Source organism: Ammospiza nelsoni, chromosome Z, assembly GCF_027579445.1.
Source record: "Ammospiza nelsoni isolate bAmmNel1 chromosome Z, bAmmNel1.pri, whole genome shotgun sequence".
In the NCBI taxonomy this organism is placed as follows: domain Eukaryota; kingdom Metazoa; phylum Chordata; class Aves; order Passeriformes; family Passerellidae; genus Ammospiza; species Ammospiza nelsoni.
The window spans coordinates 71,120,195-71,146,794 of NC_080669.1; the positions used below are offsets into that span (position 1 = coordinate 71,120,195).

A 26,600-nucleotide genomic window follows, 5' to 3' on the forward strand; every position below is an offset into this window, starting at 1 on the left:
ATTCTCGTCTTTGGAGAAAAGGAGTAATTTTATATACTTTAAAGGATTAGCAATTTGACCACTTTAAAGGACTGTATTATGATGTTTAAAAAATGTAGTCTATAGATAAGGTTGTTTTTAATACCATTCAACACATATTTTCAGCTCATTTGTAAAACAAGCTGAAGTTCTAAGTGAGCTGGAAGGGACACAGAATTGAAATGTGAACATACTCTGATTGTCATCTTTAAATAGGTAACGATGGTAAGGCAGTGCCCTGGTGGCATGCGCATAAAATGCACGTTGCATTTTTAAATGCTCACTAGATGGCAACATTGCTTTTCTTTAATACAGCTGCCATGGTGTAGACAGCAGCCCTGTAAAATTCTGACTGTCACCTTTGTAGAAGGAATATTAAACCATGGTTTGGAAAAAGAAGTGGAGAACATTACACAGGACTAAAAAACATTATTTCTGTTTCACTGTGGCTTTGTAAAGGGAACATAAACATAGATGCAATTGTCACCTTAGGTATGGGCTTTAATTGGTGAGCTCGCTGCATTTTGAATGTGGTTTGGAGTGTCCCTTGAAATAGCATCTAATTGACCGCTACATGTTCAGTAATGTTAACACTTGATCTGGCACAGGGAACAAACCTTGGCGATAAAGAGAAAGGTGTTAAGGAATGAGAAACACTTATCTCATTGAGAAGTGCTTTCAAAACCAAAGCACAGTGGACTTTTTAAGATATCAGTCTGATGCTGACATGCATTTATATATTGCACATCCAACATTAAGTCTTGTGGACATTCATGAAGAGTATAGATATAGAGGAATAAACTAAATAAACTAAATTCTTGTTAAGTTAGTGAGGAGATTGCTGAAAGAGAAAGGTGTGAAGAGAAAGAGAAAGGCTTTCAAATAGATCTTCAGCAGAGAACTTCAGAATGTTTACAGGTAAAGACCTCCCTTCTTTAGGAGAGAGAGTGAAATAACTCCTGCTTGTACAATATTGCAGCAATGGAAATTAAATAACTTCACAGAGTGTAAAACTGTTCACTGTGGTCTTGGGATGAATGTATTAATACAGCTAAATTACAACCAAATTACAAACGCACGGAATGTAATTTGTGGTTACCAAGAGGACTTTTTTTTTAAACTATCCTGAGCAAGTTGAAAAAAAAATTAATGTTTTACTTTACTATAACTTTTCAGTCCATATGTGCAGGTCAGAAGAGCTGTGCCTTACAGTATAAGGCAGGTGATGCCTCCTCCAATCCACATTAGGCATGTGTCCTAGGGAGTTATTGCCCACCCTAAGACACACATAGCAGGGCAGGCTTAGAAGGATTGGGGAAAGGGAAGGCTCACCAGCTTTACTTTAATTTTATTAGAAATGTAAGCTCTCAAAGCCACTGGGTACAAACAGGCCTGATTTTGAAGAAATGTCATGTAAATGCATGTAAACAATACTTTCATCTACAATTATAGAGGCTGGGCTGTGTTATCTCCTGTACACTCCAGAGGTGTCTTACTGACTACCTACACACACACAGCTACAGGGCACCCTTAAGTTTGGCTTGCAGTGAATGCTTAACCAATCTGTTTTCTCCATAACAGTTGGCTAATCATTTCATCTTGTCCTTAAGAAATCACAGGGTGGCAATCTCAACTGCAGTTAAAGCAGGGAAGCCTTTCCATTAACTTTTACAGACCAAGATTGGAGGCACATATTTAGGGAGGAAAATGCGATATGCAGCTCAGTGGCAGATAATATTATGCACATATATTTAAACAAGATAGTCTTTTAATTTCACCAAGTCTAAAAATAGACCTTTAATGCCTCATAATTTAAAACCACACTTGGGAGAAAGCATTGACACCAGGAACTGGAGCTCCCTTCTCACTTCAGAATTTCCCACCCACCAGCTGACCCCTATGATTTGCTGTGTGAGGAGAAAGCCATTCTTCAAATGATCAAATTGTTGCTTTTGACATCGCAAGCGGATTTCACCCCATGGTTTGAGCTCCCACTGCATCATTTCTTCCTCCCCAGATGTGTAGATGGTACAGTGGTCATGGAGAAAGAGGATGATGTTGCCAAGTCCTTGGCAGCATGAGTCCTTGGGATGTGGGCATCTCCCATGCTGATGGAACACACCTGGATCATGCCACCCATGAACAGGACAGGCAGTGACAGAGCCTGCCTAACTCATCTAGTCACTGCCAGATGGTCACCTCACCTATTTTGTGTTCTGCCCACCCAAATCTGTATCAAGTGTCCAACAAGATGCTTTGACTTAAGGAAAAAAATACATCCCTTTAAAGAAAAGGGATCTGAACTGGAAATGCACTTGATGACAAGTTGGGGATTCTGCTATCGTATGTGTATTTATGAGGTTTGGAGTGATATCTTTATGCTTTGAGGGATTTTTGTAACATAAGTGGAATATTGATGAGGGCTGTGCCTAATGGGGAACTACCTGATTTTGTACAACTTCTCTCCATCATAAGCTCTGGCAGTTACATGAGAAATTTGTGACTGTATCTGAAAATGCTTTTTGTTACACTTAACCCTCTCTTCCATAGGAAGCATTGTCTATCCTGCTTCTCATGGAGATCACATAATGTGCAGTTGTATCTAGGCCTATGTAACTCATTTGGGGAAATATAATAATACCAAGTATGTGTGACAGAGCCCTATATAACTTTAATCTGTCAGCATGTCTTTCTCCTACACCTATTTGCTAGCACAGTAGATAGATACCAGTAAGCATGCAATACAAGATAAGCGATATTTTCCTCGCCATTCCATTCTAATACTACATGTCAAAACAGTTGCTATGTAAAAAATTTTGCATTTCAAAACTGTTAAGTTGAACAATTTCCCTTTCCACTACAAAGTCTTCTGGAGATGAATGTATGTTCGTGAAAAAGAACATTTTCACATTCAAATTAAAGCATAGAACTGTTAAAGATCAAAGTAGCTCTAACCATTTAGATTACTTTTTGGTGGAACTAGAAAATTAACATGTGAAGAAGAGCATGTAAATGATGCGTAAATTAAAGAGTCATAGAGTATCTTAGAAAATATTATTTTTATAACTGAATGAAACTGACAGGGAAAGGAAGACTTGTGACTTGGATTTTACAGAGAACTTACTGTTGGATAGCAAGCCAAATATAAATACTAAAGTAATATATGCAATTGCAGCAAGTATTTTAGGTGCAGCAGGGATCATTATTAGGATTTGTTTTGCAAGCATTTAACATTTTCATAATAATCTGAAAGAGAAGTTTCATAGCAGGCTAATTAAGTTAGGAGACAATTCTAAACTGAAGGAAGTCACAAAGCATCAATGAAGACTGAGACATAATGTGACAGGATTGAAATAATTAGGAAAATAAGAAAGAGAAAATTATACTCAAACTTGGAAATGTACAGTCAACTATATCTTAATTTAAAAATGCCCTACACAGGAGAGAAGTGAGTTTGAAACAAACAAAGCATTAACACCAAAGGAGTAAGTGAATTAGATTTTGGTTGACATGTAATCAGAAACTGCATAGATTACTTTTGTTCTGAGTGCTTGTGAAGAAGTCTGCTCCTTGGAGAGCTCATAGAAACTTCCAGGAACTCAAGGATGAAAGAAGTTCCCACACATTCATTCATGAGGGAAAAAAAATACAATAGTTGCAATCAAGATCAGGCAAGTGGCAGTGGAGATTGTGCTTATAGACATAAATTTATTTGAAGAGTGTAATGACCAGAAAAAAGTTAGGACTGGAAATTTCTACCTGGTAGAAAATAATCAGTGCAGAAAAGAAGCATCATGATCTGGGATACTTTAGTGTTTCACTAGATCACCAGACATGTTGGTACAAAGAAATTTCCATCAGCCACAAGGATCAATGCAGCATAGCTTTTCTATCTCCTATATATTCTCCATGATTTCATCTAAGAGTTAAAAGCAGTAACATCTATTTAGCATAAGTTGAGTTTATTCCTAAATGTCACTGTAGTGAGATGCAATTCTGCAGTGAAATTTAGGCACACTATAATATGAAATCAGCACATCCCAGGACTGCAAGACTGCAGCTCTACAGATGGTCCAACAATCCACTGCAGCATTAAGAGACATTTTCTACTCCTTTTTAAACACTGAAAATATCATTTGCCTGTGCACTAATCCAAATATTTTATGGTGCATCTCTTCCAGTTATCAGCTGATTTGTTATACTACATTATCTCTCACTGTCTCCCTTACCCCTCTGCTGTACATGCCACAAATGAAAGACAGCATACTTGTGTAAAATCATAGCAGTTTAGGAGCCCTAGTTTCAATTTCAAAAGGAAAAGAGGTAAATCCCAGAGCCTCTGCATTTTGCTGTCAGCTCAGAGATGGGCCATTTGCTATGTAGCACTCCCTCTGCTCTGGGTTTTCCCCTGATTTGTGTGCTTCAGAGGAGGGTGATAAACTTGGAAATGTGGGGTGGATTTACAGCAGAATGTTTTAGAGCTAGGAGAGAAAAAATAGGGTGAAAAACAAAGAATGTTGTATTATTTCTAAGTGAACCTGCAAGAGAAAAAAAGTTATCTTGATTTAAGTTAAAAAGATAAAACTTTGATTGTCTGAAATCAAAAGGTCCCATTGACTTCAGGGGGATTCTCCGGCCACTAAGGACATAGTGGCCACATTCTGTCTTTGCACTCATTTCTGTAACTGAGCACAAACCCCAACTCGTGGACTATCAGAACTCCTGCATTTCTGGACTTCCCTGGGTCTCTCTGGAAACTGGTACCGGTACCCTTTGGTGGTGGGTCTGCAGGGAAACAGCTCTTAAGGACTGTTTGCATTGCGTCTCAGCAGCTTTGCAGCAGTGCAATCCACAGTTGCAGGACTGAGGTATGCACAAGCCATGTGTGAGTAATACTCATATGGCCATGACAGCTGAGGGAGCAAATGCTCATCTCCAATGCTGCACTGTGGCTGTACAGTTTTATTGGACAGTGGCCTGGGCCAAATGTGATAATAAGGCAGGTCTTTGTTTGAGTGCCATATAAGTTTTAACTTTCTCCTGGACAATTTGCACCTAAAGCACACAACGTGTTATGGCGCTCCCTACAAATAAGCATGCAAGGGCAGAATACATGCTATCAATTTTAGCTGCAACTTCATTTTTTTACCAGACAGTAACTACTATATATCCCACTACTGTAATGTATGTTGAGGTGAGGCCACAGTCCTCAGTAGGACTGAGCACAAACACACATTTACAGATCTCAGTGTAATCCATGTACATGAGTCAGCAAAGTTAGGCCAGAACTACAGGGTTTTTTCCATGATTTGAAATGAATTAATTTGTTAAGAATGCTCTTGAACATGACTTTTTACCTTCTTCTTTTTTTTTTTTAATTAAATTCCATTAACAAAGTGTTACCCTTAGATTAAGTTCTCAGCCACAACTGATTCAGCATATTTCACTTCTTCATCCTAATTAGGATGCCAATCTTTGTTCATGTTATTTCTTTGTAATAGAAGTAGTACTTCCAGTGGCTTTGGTGAAATACAACTAGAAGCATTAGATGAACAGAAATCCTCCTTTGACAAAAATCACCTTTAGTCATTGAGTTTCTAACAGCCTCACCTCACAGAGGGGTCTCTGTCAGTTATCAAAGATGAAAGCAAAGGGACAGGCTCTCCAAGGCCTTCGGGCAGAGAAGCAGGGATACCCACAGAAATAAATTCACAGTTTGTGCACTTTAGGAATTTAGTGAGCGTGCTCACATCTGTGCAGCTGAAGTAGGAACTGGTACTTTTTCACAGTAAGTACCCTAGAATTTGCTGATGTGGGGATTCTGGGTGTTGACAAGAATACGGATAGTTGGCTGAAGCGATCATTTAACCCTGCCAGTAATGAGCTCATTTGAAACAAGCCCCTTCCTAATTATCACTTGGTTATGATTGATTAATCACCTGCTTTGATGCTCTTATTTAATAAACAGAAATGAACTGCTGGTTTTAAGAACTGCATAATTTTTAATAAAAAAAGATCTGCCTTAATGTTATATCAATTAGTTCCAGACTTGTTTTCTTTCCCATACTCTCTGTATGTGTGTGCACACACACATGTGAATATGTAACTACTGTGTACCTGTGCATGGAATGCCTGTATGACATTTTAATGAAAACAGTACTGGATCTTAGCTTATATATGCACATTGCACTACAGGAATAAGAATTTTTCTTACCGATTTCGCTCATGGATATCCCTGGAGCTAATTGGCCGCTGTTGAAAGAACTATAGGTAAACAAGTTTGGTACAGAGGTGAGGTCATAGATAGGTTCCTGCTTTATCTGTTTGATTCCAGTCATGTCTAACCCAGACTGGTCTGGGGAGGGCTGGGCAGAATCCACGCTGTAATAGCCCTCAGACTTGGGCAGGTCGATGACGTGCCCGTTGGCGTAGGTGCTGCCACTCTCGCTGTTCAGATTGTTCAAGCCATTGCTGATGCTGCTGCTGTAAACCCTGGCCAGAGCTTCTGCCTCACCACTCTGCTGCTGCCGCTGCTCCTGCAGTCGCTGCTGGTGCTTCTGCACTTCAGCATACAAGCTATCCCTCTGCTTTTTGGACATTCTTCCAAATTTCACAGCTGAAAAGCAAAGCACAATGTCAAACCATTGTCGTCTTCAAATTTTTCTCGATTCCCCTCAACGCCACCACTCTTCTGTCATTAACTTTCAGGGTTAATTTTGCTTTGGAAACACCTTTTTCTGTGGAAATGAGAAAGGATGCAAAGCTTTGCGTCACATACATCTCATAAAGGAAAAAATATTGCGTACTTGATTTTACCAGGTGACAACAAGAACTCCTGTTTGACAGGAGGGCCTCAGTCAAGTAATTCACTTCCCACTATGAATATTAAAAAGACCATGCATCCTTTTATATCTCTGTGTTCACTGAACAACCACCCAGAGCTGTATGAAATGTACAGTCTGTGAATTCATATCCATTTACTAACTTTCCACAGATCTTTACACAGTACACTAACAAGATTAGTTTTCTGGGTGAAAACAAGCCCCAAAAACTTATTACCGTATCCTTTCAATGGGGTGTTATCTTCCTACTTAAAAAAAACAAAAAAAAAAAAAACAGGTTAGAACCTAGAGGAAAATAACAGATTTGAAAGTAAACAGCACAAATGAATGTCATCTTTTCCACAGAGCAAAGTCTTAGGGACTTATGCAATCTCCATTTCAACAACCTTCATGCACAAATCCATGCACTCCTTCTGATGAGAAAGGGAAGAAAATATAAGAGGGCAAACCATTTTCCCCAGAAACAGGGTTCATTACACTGAGACTGAAATTTTCAAAGGTGACAGGCTGATTGCTGTGGAGCTAGGAGGAGTAAATTCACAGCCTGTACACACAGCAGATCACAGCTGATTATCACTCTCCACCCCCATCTCTCTATAAATTCTGGTCTTTTACTGGGCTTGATCTTGGGATCTTAGAGCAGAGACAGTTGTTGATTGTGCTCTAAAACAAATGAGAGACACATCCAGCAGAATTCATCAGAACAGGTATGGGGACATAGCTCCAGAAATAAAGAGTTCTAGGTATTATGAGGTGTATTTTCTATATTGTGTATTTCCAGTCTGTCTGAAATTTGGATCAATTCAGAATCATATTTATTGGCACATGACTCTCATTTAGCCCTTGAGAAAAGGGCTAAAAGTAAAATTCTTCATTCAGGAAAAAGAACAGAAGAAGTAGAGCATAATATGAAAATACAGTGCCAGAACAACAAGGTGACAGCTGCTTTATTTTCACTTTTTTTTTTTGTTTTACATCTAGAGGGTTTTTTTCTTATTGCCAACCTAAGTTTAGTTGCAGCCCTACATTCAGGCTACAAGTTACCTCACACAAACTCAGCCTGCCCCTGGAATCAGTGCATGGTATGCTGCATACCCTTATGGACAATGTACAATGACTGTATTTTAAATAATTTTGAATAATGCAATTGTGTATTTTCTTCAAATTTAGGGCCTCAGCAATAAAACCAATGCTTATCCTCATTATATATTCATTAATTGGATTCTCCAGCTGCTGTCAATTAGCATCCTGCCTCTGCATGATAAAAATGCATTTATTACATGGCTGAGAGGTAAAAATCAAATTAAAGTTTTCTGTCAAAAAGTTCACACAGCCAATTTTAAATTTGCAAGAGCTGTTAGTAGCCTTAATCCTAAACAATCATAAAGACCCTTACATCAACTAGGACAGAACTAAGTGATCTGTTGGAAGAATCACTCCTTTTGTCTCTCTGCAGTGGTCTCTGAATTACTGGTTGGGAAGATGGCACTGTCAGTCACATTAAAATGCCCCTGTGATTTATCTTAAATCATTGGAAGATACTATTTTCAGGAGGAAAGCATGTGCTGTTAAATTGTTGAAATGTTACTTCTTTAATCACCATGAAGAATTAGGAGTTAAGGTGTCAAGTAAACTGGGTACTAGGACCAAAAAGAATTCATGGACTAAAGGCCCTTCCCAGGTGAGGCTGGTAAACAAGTAACTTCAGTGAGGCATAAGACACACTGAGGCAGAAGAAGACCTATTATGGTCCAAATTTTGACAAGTTTATAGTCTGTGGTCCATCTAAATAAATAGCTCTTTACGTAACTTCTCCATCAATGACTCAATTTAAAAATACACATTTTGAGTCAACCCTCTAGGAGAGAAAATTGCTTCCAGGAAATTGAAATTCATATAAACTGCTTAAAAAAATTAGAACATTTTCCTCCAATACTTTCTTACTATATGAAACATGTTTTTGAGCTGGAAACCCCCTGCATGAGGAGTGGTGCCCAGGGCATGCCAGCTGTGGGCAACCTTGCTCCCACTGCCTGCAGCTTTGGTGCGGTGCATGCTCTCAGCTGCTGATATTGGCTGGTCACACCACCGCCTGGAAGGTGGAACTGAGCTCTACAGGGAGCACAGGATCCTGAGATGGCACAGGCTGTGGAGCTTTCCTCTGGCATAGGATATACTTTCAGTACTAAATCAGGAAACTTTCTTCTGCAGACCCAGATAGGGACAGGAGGCAATGTGCAAGTAAAAGAAATGGGGTTTCTTCCAATGCAAAATATTTGGTCAAGTGCACTGAAAAAAACCAAACAGAAACCCCTAATGATATCAAGGTGTAAATTTGTGTAGGGTTGCATCTCCTTACTACCAGTCCTTCAGAGATCTCAGGGAAATGGATGCTTTCACACATCAATATGATATATTAAGAAAAATGCTGATGTTTAATGTAATACTTAATGTAAACCCACCTCTCCAGAGATGACTTTTTTGTGCTCTGTGTTTTTGATTAGAATAACATATTTCACTTCTGCCTGCCTCTTTTTGCTCTAAACTGACACTGCTCTCCATTTTGTGATTTTCGCCACCCCTGCCCATGAAAATAGCCTTCTTTGTTAAGTGCATGGCAAAGATCGGCTCACAGCACACGCCTTACAAAGCACGGAGCTTCTCCTCTCTCTTTTGGCAGAAATCTACAGGGAGTTTGAGTAAGTCAGCAGCGAAGAAAAGTTTCAAAGGGCTTAGATGTGAAGCATGGATTTGACTCCTTACCATCTCGAGACATTCCCAGGGCAAGACATTTCTGCAGTCGGCAGTGCTGGCAGCGATTTCTGTTGGTTCTGTCAATTAAACAGTTTCTCTGTCTTGGACAGGAATAGGATGCATTGTTCTGCTGACTCCTCCGAAAGAATCCCTTGGGGCAAGAGAGCAGGAAAGACCAAGCATTACCACGAGCACATTTATGTGTGTGAGCATGCATGCAGACACACACACACACAGAGGAGCATGAAAACAAATACAGCAAACCCCTGTTTAGAGCACTGCTACTTATGCTGGTATGGTGTTATTGTATTAAAGAACATTTAATTATAACAAGGAGAACTGTGTATTATTCTGTAAAGAATATAATTCTGCGTTGTTAAAACTAAATTATGTTGCAGAATGCATTTTTACTATGCAATAATGACCCCGCATCATCTAATACTTGCTCCTGATAGAGGAAAGACTTGTCGGAATTTGTAAGAGATGACTTCAAAGTACTTGTTTTGACATTTCTCCCTTTAATGAAGAGACTAACTGTAACTGTAGAGGTAACTGTTACTGGGTACACATAGCATGAGAAGCTGAAGTCTGCTGTTCACTTTTACTTGGCAAATGTTGATCTGATCTGGAGAGGCATATGATTCAGGAGTGAAGTAATTAAAATTCAGTCTTCACAAAAGCACTAGGATATAATGACTGTATCAAGTAAAGCCAACACACAAAGGAGAAAGCAGCACCTTCAGGCACTACCATGAGAATATAATGGCATTTTCCACGGGCTGTTTGTTTAGAAATCGGAGGGCTAGAGGGGAAGTTTATACACCCAGGTAGGTCTTTATGAGCTGCCAGCCGCTACGAGGTGGTGCCAAGAGCGGCACCAAAAGGTGCTTCTCCTGTTGTGGTAGAAGTGACATGAAGCAGCGGAGCTGACAAGAGAAATGAAACCAGGAGGTGAAGAGAAATGAAAATAAATAGATCTGTACCAAAAAAAAAAAAAAAAAAGGTCAGGAGTATCTGTAGGTCCAGAGGGAAAGTAAAGTAGAGAACTCCCCTAACCAGTTTAGCAACTTTAAATGTTTAAATGCAAGCAGTGCAGGTTGTGGTGGGAAAGCTGAAGGATAGCCTGGCCACTGGCTATGAGTAGTAAAACAGCAGAAATATCATTACTGCAGTTACACCAGTCACCAAATGTGACACCAAAGTGCTTGTGCCGTTCTGGGGTGGCTTGCAAACACCTTGGAATAAAGCCAGAAAGCAAGAGCTGACTTCATTTATCAGGAAAAAAATAGGGCATCTCTGCAGAGGTTGATGGATGTTAACACTGAGCAATGGACAAAGTCACAAGGTGACAGTGCTACAGGCCTCAGCTCACTTGCTACAGCTTGTACATGAATTCAGTCTCAGGTCCTGGCGAGCTGAATGAGGGTGGTGTGGTGTCAGTGGCAGTGACAGGCATGGGGTTCCACCAAATCACTGCCACTGCGAGCACAGAGACCCGCCTGAACTGGGTCGAGCTTGTTCTCTCAGTGATTACAGTGTATCTAAAATATAAAATAAATTTTGTGACTCATACTTTTCAGAAAATAGATGTCCTTTTGGGGAACTCTCAGAAAAATTCTGGTGGAAACTTAACTGATCTTAGCTGACCAAAACTTTCCTGATATAGTAAAACTGCCTTTAATTTAAGACTAAATAGATGCTAATTGCATATGTCTTTGCTGAACTTTATAGCCAGTATTGGTTTTGACTTGTGAAGGTTTTCTGTTTTCAGTTTTAAATTTCAGCAGCATCTATGGATTTCAGAGAAAAAATTAATTCAGTAATGTTAAAAAAACCACACTCAACCATTTAGCATTGACAGTGCTTTCTCCTGCAGTACTTTTTGTTCCCTTTAAGGTTGATCTCATCTCAGAGGAATTTGTTTCTTCTTTGCCCTCCTTAGGAAAAAAGGACCATATTATGTATCAAGGGTTATATAAGAGAATTAATTTACAGAGGGTAATTAATTTTTCTGAGGAGAATTTTATGTTCTCATTCTCCTGCATAAGATCTAAATGTTGTCTTTTAAAATTGAGGTAATACTTTCATTTTATTTTTATGTTATCTTTATATAGATTTGGCTACATTGTTTTACATTGGAATAATTCAATTTTGCGTGAAGGAAGATGTATTTCATAGCTGAGGAGCTAAAGAGTCAAATACAGATTTCTCAACATGGACAACAAGTCTTTGAACAGATCCCTTCAGCCACCACCCACAGCCAGTCTGAGAAGGGAAATTGCTGAATGAACTACTTTCTAATTCATGACAAAACAGTGGTGGAAAGTACTTTGCTGTGGGGGAAGGCACATGAAATGATAAAAGGCTTCTTAGCGAAGAAGCAGCTGCAGAGATAGATGTGATGCAAACTTATTTCCAGGTTTCACCCTTTCTGTAAGAACAGTGTCAGACCTGCAGACTCACTCAGTGGGTCCAGCAGGCCCACTGCACGTGCACATTCAGCATAAGGCAGGCATGCATACAAACCAACAGCAGTATTTCAGACGACCCTTAAGCACTCAGAATATGGGTCTGCCACAGCATAGCTAATGCAGCAACACAGAGTTAAAGGATTTTCTGTTCCTGGAAGTCTGCAGCACCGCCACTGGCACTGTAATTCTCGGATGCGGTATCCAACAGGCTGCCTGGTGCATGGCTCAACTTGTGTGTATGCTTGTGGAGTGATTCCACCCTCCTCCTTCCACTCATGGCCTCTGTTCCTAATCATTTCAGATTTCCAACAAACCGAGACAAAAAGAGCCAGAAATGATGAGTATGCAGGCTGAGTGAATAGCTATTTAAGTGCTGGGCACTTAAATGGACAGCAGAGCTGCACTGCCAGAAACAGTGCCCACCTTAACAGGGAGCCCTGCCAGACTGAGATGCCTCCCAGTGGAACTGACACGAAAAACCGACACCTTTTTTTCACACAGGCTCACAAAACAAGATTAGAGTAATTGATCTGATACAGCAAAACTGGCACAAACCCAATAGGAGTTAAAAGTGGAAGAGAATCTCTTTATCTCAATAAGCAGTCAACTTACTGAGCACAGTGGTATCATCTCCTCTTGAGGCACACACAAGGGCTAGCATTAACCCTCATTATTTCTACGGAAGACTATACCCCTAGACAGTCTGTGGGCTCTGAGTACTGAGAGAAGATGCTCTTTTTCTTCTTAAAGTAATACCCTTCCATAGCTTTTGTGCCAATTTTGAAGTATCAGATCAATTAGTTTAATCCTGTTACATGTGATCATCATAAGAAGATGGTTATTTCTAGTCCAGTGCCACAGTAAGACAAAGACACACTGCAAATTGTTCTGTTTACAATTGTCAATGTTCCTGAAAAAACCCCTTGATCTTTACCAGTATATTGGTTCTCAATGTACTGGCAGTAAAGCATTTCTTTTGCAAATGGGTGCACCCAAATTTTCAGATTTTTCAGCTGTTCTAATACTTTGTAAAGCATTAGCTACAGACTTGTGATTTCACACTGCAATAGGCACCCATTTTCAAACGTCCTAGCTTCTGTGTTCCACGTACAAGAAATCAGAGACACTGCCTCTCTACCTTTGCAATTTCCCATTTACAATTAAAACTGAAATACCAAAATGTGGTATGAAACTTTTGTTTGTCATGAGTAATAATGTAATTCCTTAGGTAATAAAATTGCAGACAAATTTTAAAATTGAAGCCTTTCTTCTCTCTGATTGGGTCTGATTTGCGTTATTTGAACTAATGCCTGAAATAATATGTTGATATGTCTAAGCAGCAAGTCTTTGCGTTTCCCCCCCTCCACCCCTTTTTTTAACCTCCAATTCCCAGAAACTGCTCCTGCACTAAAGCCTTTAAGGAAGAAGACAAAGAATCCTTTTACACTGCTCATAATGTAAGGCATTCTTTCTTTTTGAGATTACAATTTGGTGTGCAGATTGTGTGAAAGGAGATAAAAAAGGACCCAGGTCACACCTGTAAGCTCTTAAAAAAGGCTGACCAGAAGTAACATGCCAACTGTAATGCTACAGGGGTTGTATAGGGAACAAGATAAGAAATCCACCTCCTTCAAAGCTGATTTAAGGCAGAACAGGTGTGACTTCCAGTTGCCAGCCTCTACTGGTGTCAGCACTTACACTGCACCAGATGTAATTAATTCATGTTTCAAACAAGGAGGTAGCTCTAAAGACTATTTGACAAAATGGAAAGCAACTAGGAAAATTAGGCATGAAATGCATCTTTATCATCAGTAGGCTTTACAGCCTTTGGCACCACTTGTTTGAAAGCTTGTAAGAGTGTATCACTGTACAGAGGTGCCTGAGGCTAATGCAAATGATGATGACTATGCTGTATTAAAATCTCATACCTTGCAGCCTTCACATGTGATGACTCCATAGTGTATTCCAGAGGATTTATCACCACAAATTTTGCATGGTATCACTTCAATTTGTGCTGAAAGAGAAAACAAGGCAGATATTTTGAGTATATAGTTGGATTAATTTATTTTTTTCTCAAAATGAGATCTTTAGAAATAGAGAGTAGATAACCAGCCGAACCCCAACAATACAAAAATGCTTTGTATTGTATGTCTGTTTCTGAATGCTTTTGTTTGGAAAATTTTAAATGCTTCACATTATGTAGTTTCTGCCACATCCTACAAAACTCTTCAACAGTTTAAAATGTCTCACAATTAGTAAGCTTTTTCTCATATTCCTTTTTTAAAGGTTTTTTTTTACTGGTTAGTTTTATAATTATTATAAATTATTATTGCTAATGACAGTCATTAGGGGGCCTAAAGAACAATCTGGATTGTCCTTTCCTACATACTTCAAATATTTGTGACTTTCCATTTTTCTGAGGTAGAGATACAGGGTGTATTTTGATGCCCTTTTTAAAGAAGAGTAGACATGATGAAGTTTTCACTTTCTTCAAATTACGTTCAAGACATGAAGATACCAATACCACTGTCAGAGACAGGCAGGTAAAAGCTTGCTTCATCTTCCTCTCTTCAAACTACTTGCTTTAATCCTAGGTCATTGGCAGGCAAGGCCCTCAGATGGAGTTTAGGTAGCCAGTGGCTATGTGCTGGGAGAGTCAGGTACAGCCTGAAAAATGTTTACATATGGATGTGCTTCAGATCCTCTTATAAACATAGTGGTCATCTGATTCTGAGAAGGAAAACACATTTCATTGTCTTTTAAATTTTTTTTTTTGTTAACGCAACTATTTGATTCTCTCAATTACTTTGAATCCTGTGTCTTTCCTTTGATGATGCTGTAAGAACACATTAGACATGTAAGGAAAAACTGTGCCTTTATTTAAGTCAGACGAACTGAGAAGAAATGTTAAACTTATGTTCTCTCCCTTTCATTTTCTTCTGTGTAAGATGCATGCCTCCCTGCTATTCTCCTCCTACTTATTTTCTCCTGGCAGATGCTGTTTCTCCATGCCCAGGCCAGGAACAGCAGCAGTTCTCTGCAACTCAAGTCATCCATCAAATCCTTGAGTAGAAAAGCTTTTTTAGTAGAGCTAGCCCAAGCACAAGGATAGGTAGCTGTTAGTACATTTAACAAGACACGTTTAACTCTAAAATGGATTGAGACAGAGAAACAAGATTATTGTCCAGATGCTAATCCTAAAAAGAGCATCCCATTTCAAACTTGTGGGCTGTTGAAAAGACTAAAAAAACTGGAAACAAACGATGCATAAAAATGAATGCAATTGTAAGCTAAGCACTAAATATGCTTGCACAGCGGATACTGTGAAAATATAATCATATAGCCTGGATTATGCCCTGTTTCTACTTATGATTATCATTTATGTCTTTTAGCAGAAGCCAGAAGTTTCCTTCCTGCTACTTCCTTCCTCCCACCACCTTGTAGTTAAACAACCAAAACTCAGTACTGTGTCCCAGTGAGCCACCACTGTCACACTTCCCACCGAAAGGTGCATTGCATACCCTACTCCTTTATCCTCCTATTTAATGTGGAGGCTTAAGGCGTAAACTGCACAAGCGGAACACTAGCAGGCCCTCCACTTTGTAAAGTCAAGTAACTATTCCCTTGGGACAGCATATTCCAAGGGACCCAGGCAAGAGGAACTTACGGACGGCTGAAGAGAGTTTAGCTTGCCACTGTGAGCTCATTTTCCTGACATACTCTTTCTGATCTAGCATAATTTTAGGTTCAGGCAAGTAAACCAGTTTTAAAACTGCTCCTAATCCATGCTAGAGGGAACAGAGGGAACTCCTTAACAGAGAAGCACTTGCAGTTCTTTGGAAATTTTTCCAGGTTGGTCCTGCTCAAAAACTCCTACGTCTTAAGCCCACTAGGATAAAAAACCCTTAAATATGTGCCTCCGGGCGCTGCTCTTTGTGAGGCTACTTCGAGTAACTGCTCACAGGTCTCTGCCTGAGAGTCATGTAGATGGAGAAAGTCTCAGCTCTGGGACCATGTGCTGCTTTATGTTACATTGACATATGTCAATGTCAGAGGCAGGAACTACAATGAAAATACAAAGAAATCTTCAGGAAAAGACAAGACAGAGGAAAAAAAAACACCACAAAAACATCAAGGTACTTTTAATGTGATTTGCATATACCATTTGTAACTCTGATAGGAACAGAGAGAGAAGAATTTATCCTGAGACACTGATTGCATTTAGCACAGTACTTTTTACTGTAAGCAAACAACAATTCCATGCATGAGTCTCAATTACAAGCTCTACATTCATGGTATTTGTGGATCAAGTCCCTAAATGCTAAGGCTTTGGGTTTCAATTAATACGTAAAAAATATTTTAGACTTGTGACTCTTCAGTTAATTCAAACCTTTTTTTGAAAATAACCATTCTATAAATTAGTAAATTCAGTTTTGTCTAGGAAATCACAACCATTTCTTGTTAAGAGAACTCACAGAAAAGACTTCCTTAGGACACGAAAGGCATTTGAATAAGTTTGGAAAAGTGTATTTTGCTACTGTCCCCGACATTTCTTTAATAAAAGAGCCGAACAGTTTCCGGATTCCTAACAGAAATCTTGATTGTACAAGCCAGATAAAAAAGAAACCACTGTATTCCCAGAAGAGTCTTGAGATACTGTAATGAACATAGAGCATACCATGTTTCTTTTGCAGATAAAATCACAGGTCACAGACGGCAGAATATTGTGAGTTGAAAGGGACACACAAGAATCCTCAAGTTCAACTCTGAAGTGAGTGGCCTGTATGGGGATTGAACACACTGCCTTGGCATTAGTAGTTGGCACAGGGCACTACACTTTTTGCACATTCTGGTTTTATTTGTCCACCTATGATCTTATGTTATTTTTCTTACTCCCTTCACCTATTAGGCCAACAAACAGTTCAGCGAGCTGTATATCTGACTTTCCTTACAGCTATTATAAAATAAGCAGCTTTCTTCTGAACTCCTTAAAAATATAAAATGCATTGACCAAGTGCCACTTCCTAAATACTGAGGGCAAAAATTGAATGAACAAACAATTGTGGAGTTGCCACAATGGTAGCTTTCACCAGCACAGGAACAGAACTGACAAATCCCAATGTGATAAACTTGAAGAAGGAATTAGAGCAAAACTACTTAGCTCCACTTCGAAAGCGTTTCCACTTGCCTTCTCACCCATTTTCCTCTGATACTATGAGCAAGAAAAATGGCTCCCACCTCTTTTCAAGCAAGTCTCAATCTGAGCCCACTTGTCCAATTTTTCAGTAAGCACATTGAGATGTACCACTCAACAAAAGCCTGCAAAACCACTATCACCCTTATGTCTAAGAAAACATTTATAATGTTTCTATATATGCTGCACAGTGATTCCCCCCTACCACCAGCTGTAGCATCCTTCCTCAGTACCACAGATAATTAATCTTGTATTCTATACTGAAGTTGAAAGTTCTTTAGGACAGGAAACTGCCTCCAGTTTTATGGGACAGTCTAGAAAATGTAATGCCACAATGGAAATTAATTAATTCTATATGACTAGTAATTCTCATCCACCGATGATGGGATAACAACCTGGAATCTAATTCAGTCTCTCATGAAAACAGAAAGTCGGGTGGAATTCTATCAAGGAAGTAAATCTAAAATTGTCTCACGTATTTAAAATGAACGGTTACATATAAAAAAATCAGTAATTAGAAACATCTTAAATAAAACATTAGCTCAAATGTGCAGCAAGAAAAATCACAAGCACACTGCTGGGTTTTCTTTTTTTCACCAACAGAATATTACACATAGACAAAAAAATCCTAAAGGCAGGAAAATGATCGGGTTTCAAAAGTTATGTGGGTGAATCTGTAATGGGAGACCATTTTCTGAATTCCTCTTGAAAGGAAGGTAAGAGTCAACAAGGCAGTTAATGTGTCAGAGGTGTATTTGTGGGGATTGTCACTCACATGCATGTGATGCCTAACAAAGAAAAACAAAGTTCATATTTTATATCATTTCAGTTTAATACCTGAAGAACTTCACTTGAGAAAGACAGGACTATAATCTCACAGACCTGTAGCTTTGGTTTAAGGGGAAATAAAGAATTGAGGTTTCAGTATTTAGTTCTTGATCAAAAGATGCTAATAAAGCATGCCAGGCAAAAACTTTGAAAAGCAAGTCCTTTCTCTAATTTGTAGATCCAAGAAAGGTTGCACTTGGAAGCATCAAGGCTAATCAGAAAACTGATAGTGAAAAAACCCCAACTGCTTCACCTTTCAAGAATTCCCATCACCCTTTTTTTGGAGTTCCTTGAAAATTGCTGGTAGATTGGCCTAGTTCACTTCCATGTTTTGATTCCTAACTGATTTCAAATTAAGTACATTCACCATTTTTATCTACTTGTCAACTCTGCCTTTTTTATCCTGACCTCTGTAAGTAGGAAATGCTTTTTTTCCTTGCATGTAACTGTCAGTGGAAGTTTCCATGGTAAGTTAGGCTGGCAATGAGATCTTGGCATACCCTTTGCTACTGGAATAGATGTTCTCTAGCTTCTCAGCAAGATGTTAGGTGCTTTGCATTTAATAATCTGAAAATATACAGCTGAGGAAACTACTTATGTTTAGAGCCTCTGTCATACCTCATGCAGTGAGACCTATATAGTTAGCATTATCTCAGCAAGTTAATTAATTCCAGATAATGTTAATTAGTGTGTAGATACATTAGCTGTCAATCATAACCCAAATGAGCCATTAGAGGAAACTGATATGGTGCAGTTAACCCAGAAAAGTAATGTTTTCATAAAATCTCAACACTTTTGCGCAGAGATACATTAAACTCTGACTGTGGGTCTTTGTTATAGCAACAGAGACTCTCTGCAAAGCTGATGGCTCTCAAGTAAGCCAGTACATCTCATGAGCACAGGCGCACAAATCTCAAGAAGCAGCAGCGCTTGTGCATCTCAGTGTTGCACTGGGCACAGATAATAGATGTCATCTGTACGTAATTATAAAAACGTGTCTTGAGATCAAAGTAAGCAATAGCCCTAGAATTTGGATATTGAGAAATCTGATAGATCATTGCTCAAAATAGAAGTCGGGTACATTAGTGAAAAAATGAATGTTTTTTCCAATAAGTACATGCAATAGCCATGCCTGATTTCTTTCACTGTCTCACACTCCTAGCTGAAGTTCTTTTAGTTTATAACAAATATCACTTGGAAGGTTATTTGGTAATATGTTTTCTTTTGCCCTTCCTCTTTCATGACTTTCCAGTGGGGAAAAAATGAACAAAAAGAACTCCAAAACAAAACCCAACCCAATCCAATCCAAATCAAACCATGATGAATTGTATACCAGCTCCCCTTACAGATCAATTCTGCCTTTTGCATGCCTACTCCAAAGACTACTGAAAAAGAGCATTTTAAAACTCAAACTTTTTTAAATGGCAAGTCTTTATGTAGTTACTCTCTGCATCCTTATTGTGTGCATTTAAAATCTATTAAAACAAAAGATCAAACCTTAGAAATACGTGTGATGATGATTGTAGAGTGATAAAAAGTTTTAAAATTATGTGCTGTATATTAGCCTTTTTGTATATGAAGAAATATGCTGATATCTGCACTGTAAATACATACTTTGGAAGATGTCTTCCTGAGTTCCACGGCAATAGTAATGTCTACTGAACACTGTCAAATGGTATGAAATAGCTGAATATGAGTTCAAATGATTATGGCTGCTCCACAGCTAGAGGTAATTTAAAACTGCTCATATTATCTCATCTTTTTGTATCTTACTGCTACACAGTAATTTTGGGGCAAGTCTGGAAAGAATTATATACTTGCCTTTATATTCACCAGAGAAGGTGAAATTATAAGGAGAAAAAATGAGCACAGTATAACAGCCTTAAGTGCTAATAAGCACTGAAGTAAGAAAAAATGTTTTGTTCAAATACTGTTTCTTTCCTTTCCTAAGTGTAATAAGTACAGTGGATCTAGCACTATAATTTAACAATTTATGAATGTTACATTTGTGATGATCCAGGGTTACAGATGAGATGAGATTTTCAGATAGATGTAATATCTTTCATTAGAGCAAGAGATATATTCTTTTTAAAAGAATCACTTTTGGACCTTTAGCTTTTTACCATAACTTAGATAGGAGCAAAGACTTCAAGCCTCTGCAAGGCTGGATGTTTCTCTGTGAAGCAAAGCCAGTTGTGAGCAAAAAAAGGCAACAATTTTAAGAGCAGTGATATAATGTTGGAGATAATGATATATTTTGGATCACAAGAATTTTCATTTTCTGCAGACCTAATTATTTCAATTAATTAAAAGAATTTGTATTTTTGTAAAAAATTTGTAAATTTGTAAATTAACAAAACCCCTGGATTTTCACCGCGTAATTAAAGGATTGGTGATGCAATTTCCTGGACTCCAGAAAAATACTGTACACTTTGTTGCCATGAATGTCAGCCCAGCCCTCAGTGAAATCCTAAGAGATTAGGAAACTGACAAAGGTACACAAATTGCTACCTGGAAGCTCATTTGTTTCTTTAATGTGGACAAAACAGAGTGGCAGAAGTGCATAACAAGCACAAGTGTTCAGGGCTTTCCCAGATTTTTTTTGAATGGTTCACAGGCAAGGATGGCAGCAGAAGAGAAGCAGAACTGCCTGTATCCTCTGCTGGGCAGTGATGGCTAAAACCAAGTACAGCCCCTTGTCCAGATCCCAAAAGACAGAACTCAGGTGCCTTGTCAGAAGCTGTGGCTCAAAATGTGATCCCTGAAAGTCTGTGCTCACAGAGGTCAGAAAGTGCCAAAGGATCAGTAAACTCTGATGGCTCACCCAGCACTCTGTAAATCTGTATAGAAGCATTTTCATTGCCTCTCAAGGTGAACATCTCTGTATTAATCCATAAACCATTTTCCCCAGTAATTCAAATTCACAGAAATTATGCGTGTAACTTCAAAGGATGGTACTACAGTAACACAAGTCATTACACAACACAAACTGTTGCCAAACTGATGATTTGGGCTCCACATGTGAGTTAAATCAAAGTTATTGAACTAAATGATCGAGGCCTTATCCTGGGCCCCCTAAAGAGCTCAGAAACTTGCCCTATTCACAGAGAAAAATTTAAGTATATAATATATGCTGAATTATGATGGTATAGTTTCTGTTTCCCTCAGACTCAAGCAATGGTTCTGCTGATACTGCACACCTTCCCTAAAGAGATTATTATGCTAATCCCAAATATTATACTACCCAAGCTATCCTATATTTGACTTCATCAGATCCAATGTTCTGCAAATAATCTCTAGGAGCTTTAGGTAATGTTTATATAAGCTGGTCAGGATGACTGAATAGTGGTGACCATGTTGTCTATGCAATACTCTAAAACTGGAAGTTTGGCACTTGGCCAAAAAATAGCTGCCTACACAGAAAATGCACAGCAAAGTTCTTTCCTATAAGAATTATACTTAGTATTTACTCTGCCAAAATGTTTATCATAATTTCATAATAAAATGTCATAATTTTCATAATATTTACTCTGCCAAAATGTTTGTCATAATTTCACAATAAAAGTTAATCATTTAACAATTAAAATATTTTATATCAGGCATTTAGCAGGATATATTATCTTCCCTCTCTACTTCTCCTTACTCAGAAAGCTACTTAGAGTGTGCCAGGTATTGCTGACCTGTTGTTTCCTGAATACAACAATCCACATCGGCATTCTTTTCCCTTCTGAATAAATGGACTAATGAACTCTGCAAAGGAAGAGTTCAGATACCAGGATAAACACTTTCAGTCCATTTTGCACGTTGAAGCTGGCTGAAATGGTCATGCAGTAGTCAGGGCCTGTTTTTTGTGTCAGACACGCACAGGTCTCTGCTATGCAGTTACGAAGCTGAGCGACACAGAGGAAGATGCTGCAGGAACATGCTGTGCAGACCTGTTTTCCAGGCTGTGGGGTCACACACAACCTTATCTTTCCTCACACCCAGCCAGGCGTTGCTGCTTACTGGAGTGGGATGGAAACGCACTTTAAACCTCATTCACCTCGTAGGGGAAGGAGGGTGTAGTGGTTATTTTCAGCTCTGTCTGTAGCAGCACCCTCTTCTGCAGCGCTTTGCCTCCGGACCGCAGCTGCAGCACACCGACAATCTTTGCAGCCCTCACCTCCTCCCCCTTTACCTGCCCAGACTCATGGGAGCGCCCACAAATTCCCACACTTCCAGTAACACTCAAACCTACACCCGTCTACACCATGCAAAATCTTCAAGGGAAATGAGGACTGCTGCACTGTTAGATTAGAGCACTGCAGCAAAACGAGGGTCTAACTTGAACTATCTGGGGCTTTGTGTGGCTGCCATCACAGTCAAAGGAAACATTTCCAATCCACTTTCCTGCACCACTTTTCTTGCAACGCCTTACTTTAGACACAATATAACTCCTACAAGGCAAAATTATGAGTTACAGAAGCAATAAAAACCAAATAATAGTGATTTCAACCTGAAATACTCTGAAATCATTCTGATGTTGCCTTCTTAAAACTTCCTGAACTTCTTCATATTTCCTTATATTTTTGATTATCACTATGGATTTTCACTTTTGCACGTTGCTATTTAAATCTTTGCTCCATCTTTTGAAAAGCATTTAAATCAGCTGGAGATATTCTTGGATTTGCATCTGTTGCTGTTTGAAAAAATGTTGTACTTACCAGCTGTCTACTTACCAATTTAATCTGCCATCTTTTAAAGACAGGAGGAAGAATTAATCTTAGTAAAATTCCAAGTACAGTTGTCTCAAGGGTAGACTTGTAAAATATGTTTAATATCTCCCTCTTTATTTTTCACTGTAATGCCCCACAATGTTAATGAAGTGAAGAATAAAAATATTTCAACTCACCAGTTGCATTAAGTTTTATATTGGTTTGAATATCACACATTTTGTTGTAAATAAATAAGACTTCCAGGAGCAGAACAGTAGTCTCCCTACTAGCCTACTTACTTAGAGTTACACCTGTGCTGTTGCAAAAGTGGAGTCTTAACAGACTGCATTAACAAGATTAAACGGAAGAAGTAATAAGGCACAGACTGTTCCATGTCATTAAAGAAGGGAAGAAGGCTTCTGGAGGCACTAAGTAATGAAAAAAATATTTCTTTTTGATACTCTATTCATGTATGCATTTCCTATTTAATTCCAATAATTTTAAAATTTTTTCCCCTTGAAATTCTGAATAAATCCCAGCTTTCCTTTGTCATCAGTTTTTGTTTCAGATATGTAAAAAGGTATGGAGGATTAGAGTGGCAGATGTAAGATGCCAAATTATTATAGATAAAATCCCCATGTTGTGAAACGTCATGAGCCTACATCTTGCCCACTTTCAGCCAGAGTTAAAAAGTAAGTTTGTGTTTTTAGATGCCATGTGACAGACCTGTCTGAGTTGCCCCTCTTGAATCCCAGGCGCCCTTAGGTTGTACAGAAAAGGGAAACTCAGGGGTAAGCTCTCAGTGTGAATCTCTAACAGAGCTGCGCAGAGCCTGGCACTATTACAATTTTCCCCCATGCCTTCTATAATGTTCACCACTGCACCCCGTTTCATGGGCTGCACGTGCAAAGGCACACAGCGGCTGCTCTGCCCCCAGTGCGGTGCAGCCGGACACAAAGCAAGAGTTACACGGGCTTTCTGTCAAGAATGAAACACAGCAAAACAGCATGTGAGAAAAGAGCATTTCTACAAGACAACTATTACATTACATGCACTGCCTCCTACTAATTAATTTTTCCCTTTTGAGTCTTTGTGGACTTCCTGTGCTTTGAAAGAATTCCTCTTCCCATCCCCATTACATATTCCCAGGCTTTTCTGTGGCACTGTTAGCCCACTTCCAGGTAACCTTTCCTTTTTAATCCATTTTCTTGTGCCCTAACCTTTTGCATAAAGAAGTTGTTGGAATAAGTAAGAAGATTCTAACAGTTCTGTATTGCTAACCCTGCATATCAATTTCCGTGGAATTCAGGCCAAAGATAAAACAGAGAGAACTTAATTTTCAAGATTCAGTTGGCCTGATACATACGGAAGACTGCTAATCATACATACTACTGGGAAAAAAAAATCAAAGTTGCCATCTCAAGCCATCTTTGCTTTGAATGCTTGCTTAGTTTAAATAAAACAGCTGAAAGATTTTCAAATAAAGAAACATATGCAAGAGGAAATATTAGGGGAGAGTTCTGAAGTTTGTGCAAATAGGCAGTATTATTGGAGATTGGGAAAAGTACAGAAAACAAACAAATACATGAGCTGAAAATAGTCAGGCTGAAGAAATATTGTCCCAATAGTACAGAAAACATTATTTGAAGGATAGTAAGGATGAGTTAATTACTTGCAACAACTCATTTAAATTTGCATAAGCATTACACAGCTATTTTTTTCATGTCTGTTCCTAGAATCAGCCACATATAGTCACATACATGTGTTGCTCTGGGTTTATAATCTTAAATACAGTCTCCAACTCTTGGCCTGTGGAATTTTGATGAATAAACATTTTCTGGCTTGGTAAAAAACAGTTCACTCTCTATTATTTCATTAATTGCAGCTCTTTGATGTTATGGAGCATAACTTTTCCTGACTGGGTAAATAATTGGTGTATAATTTTCCTTCTGTTGCAACAGTGTTTCATTCTGCTGAAGTACTGATTGCCTAAGAAGATCTTTAAGTCTCACTGTTTCATAAAATATTAGAGTTTCCCATTAGACACACCGCTTTCCTCTCAGATAAAAAACACAGATCAAAGAAATGGCCAAAAGAAATGAACAATATTTAAGTGGGTTTTTTCCCCCTCTTTTCCCTCTGTAATTTGTGTAACTGAAAATTAGTTCTGCATGAGTCAGAAAGAAATAACAGATTGCTGCCAAATAATGTGTATCCTTCTGATGCATGATTTAGTATCAAACTGGTACTGAGCAATGGCTCCAGACACACCAGGTTTCAATTCCAGAACTGCCATTGACTGGCAGCCCAATAAATCTCACTGCATGTCCTGCTGGATATGTGCTGCCTCTGCAGGGATCAGGGTGGGATCTTCGAGACTTCAGGAGCACACTGAACTGCCTCTAACTCTGGGAAAACAGGAAGCTCTTGTAAAATAAGCCACCACAACAGGAACGCAAGGAAAGCACAGATGGCAAATAGGGAGGCATTAATACCAGACCTAAATGGAGGTGAAGGTTTGCAATTAGCACATTGGGCAAATTCCACAGTGCAGACACAGTAGGAAGAGTGCAGGTGGAAGCAACAGGAAGATGCCAGGCCTGGTGAGGCAGATCTGGGTAACCTATCCAGGCAAAAATTCCCATCATGGCAAACGGTGAGAAAGCAAACAGCTGCTTACAGACGTGCCATTCCAAGTTGTGGGAACAGCATCTATGCCTCATGGATAGTGGGAACCTGGACCTGGAAATGGGGTACCTCCAGAAGAACACTTTGGGACCCCCAGGACTGAGCAAACCAGTGAAGAAGAACAAGCAGGATGCCAGAGGAATCCATGCAGTGGTATCTCTTGCTGAATCTCTCACTCTTTGTCTTCTCCCTCTTCCTCCTATTCCTATTGCTGTCTCCACCTCACATTAACAATTAAATAAAACCTGTACTATTGATTTTGGTCTTGTTTGCACCTTAATTCAGTCAGAGGCATCTCTTACCAGCTGGATCCTAACAAAGAGCCGGCAGAACTTAGATGAGGAAATCTATGCAATATTTACTTTTTGAAATGAGACCTGATTTCAAGAAGAAAATGGAAGTATTTTAACTCTTACAGAAATATGATGATACAAGGTAATTTTCAGTTTGTATTTCTAGAAGTGTGCCCCACCGACTCTCAGCTGGAAAAATCCTATGTTGAAAAATGATTTCAAGAGCCAAACAAATACAAAATGAATACTCCACTCATCTACAGCACAGGCTACAGCAAGCTCTGAAATCCATACATTAAAAGCTCCCTTTTGACCATGAAGCTGCCCAATGAGCTGGCCTAATAGCCTGAAGCAACAGACAATCTCAATAAAAGGCATCCCCATGCACCTAGCGTTCTTTTTAACTGTTTGAACACAAAGAGATCATAGAATCATAGAATAGTTTGGGTTGGAAGGGATCTTCAAAGGTCATCTAGTTCAGCATTCCTGCAATGAGCATAGAAAAGTCATATTTGCACATTCATGACAAAATATTACCCGAACGTGTTCAAAAGGAAAGAGATTTCTTTTTTTGTATGATAAAGATTTTTGAGGTAAGGGTCTATAGAGAAATGAGGTGGAGTTTCTAGAAGAGGGTGGAGGAAATAGAGTAGCTTCAGTGGGTATTATTTTCCTGCTGTGTTTTAAACTAGCACATTAAGAAAGGAAGGAATTTGACACCACTTTCACTTATTTCTAAATGAATTAATTCTCTCATTGGTCTAATTTGCTGAGCAATTAATAGCATCTTATAACATTCACAATCACAGAATGAACTA

General features: G+C 38.9%; 1 protein-coding gene across 2 annotated transcripts in view; it reads right to left on the bottom strand.

Annotated features, from left to right (window-relative positions):
- RORB (RAR related orphan receptor B) overlaps positions 1 to 26,600 on the bottom strand; it is a 128,003-nt gene that overhangs the window by 17,818 nt on the left and 83,585 nt on the right. The window contains exons 1-4 of one of the 2 annotated variants that reach the window (XM_059492353.1): positions 22,999 to 23,038; positions 14,014 to 14,099; positions 9,624 to 9,765; positions 6,233 to 6,634 (exon numbers count right to left, since the gene is read on the bottom strand). In XM_059492353.1, the coding sequence (XP_059348336.1) occupies positions 6,233 to 6,634; positions 9,624 to 9,765; positions 14,014 to 14,099; positions 22,999 to 23,038 (670 nt within the window). Of the gene's footprint in view, positions 1 to 6,232; positions 6,635 to 9,623; positions 9,766 to 14,013; positions 14,100 to 22,998; positions 23,039 to 26,600 lie in introns of those variants that run through there. The other variant, XM_059492354.1, reaches the window with a different exon arrangement.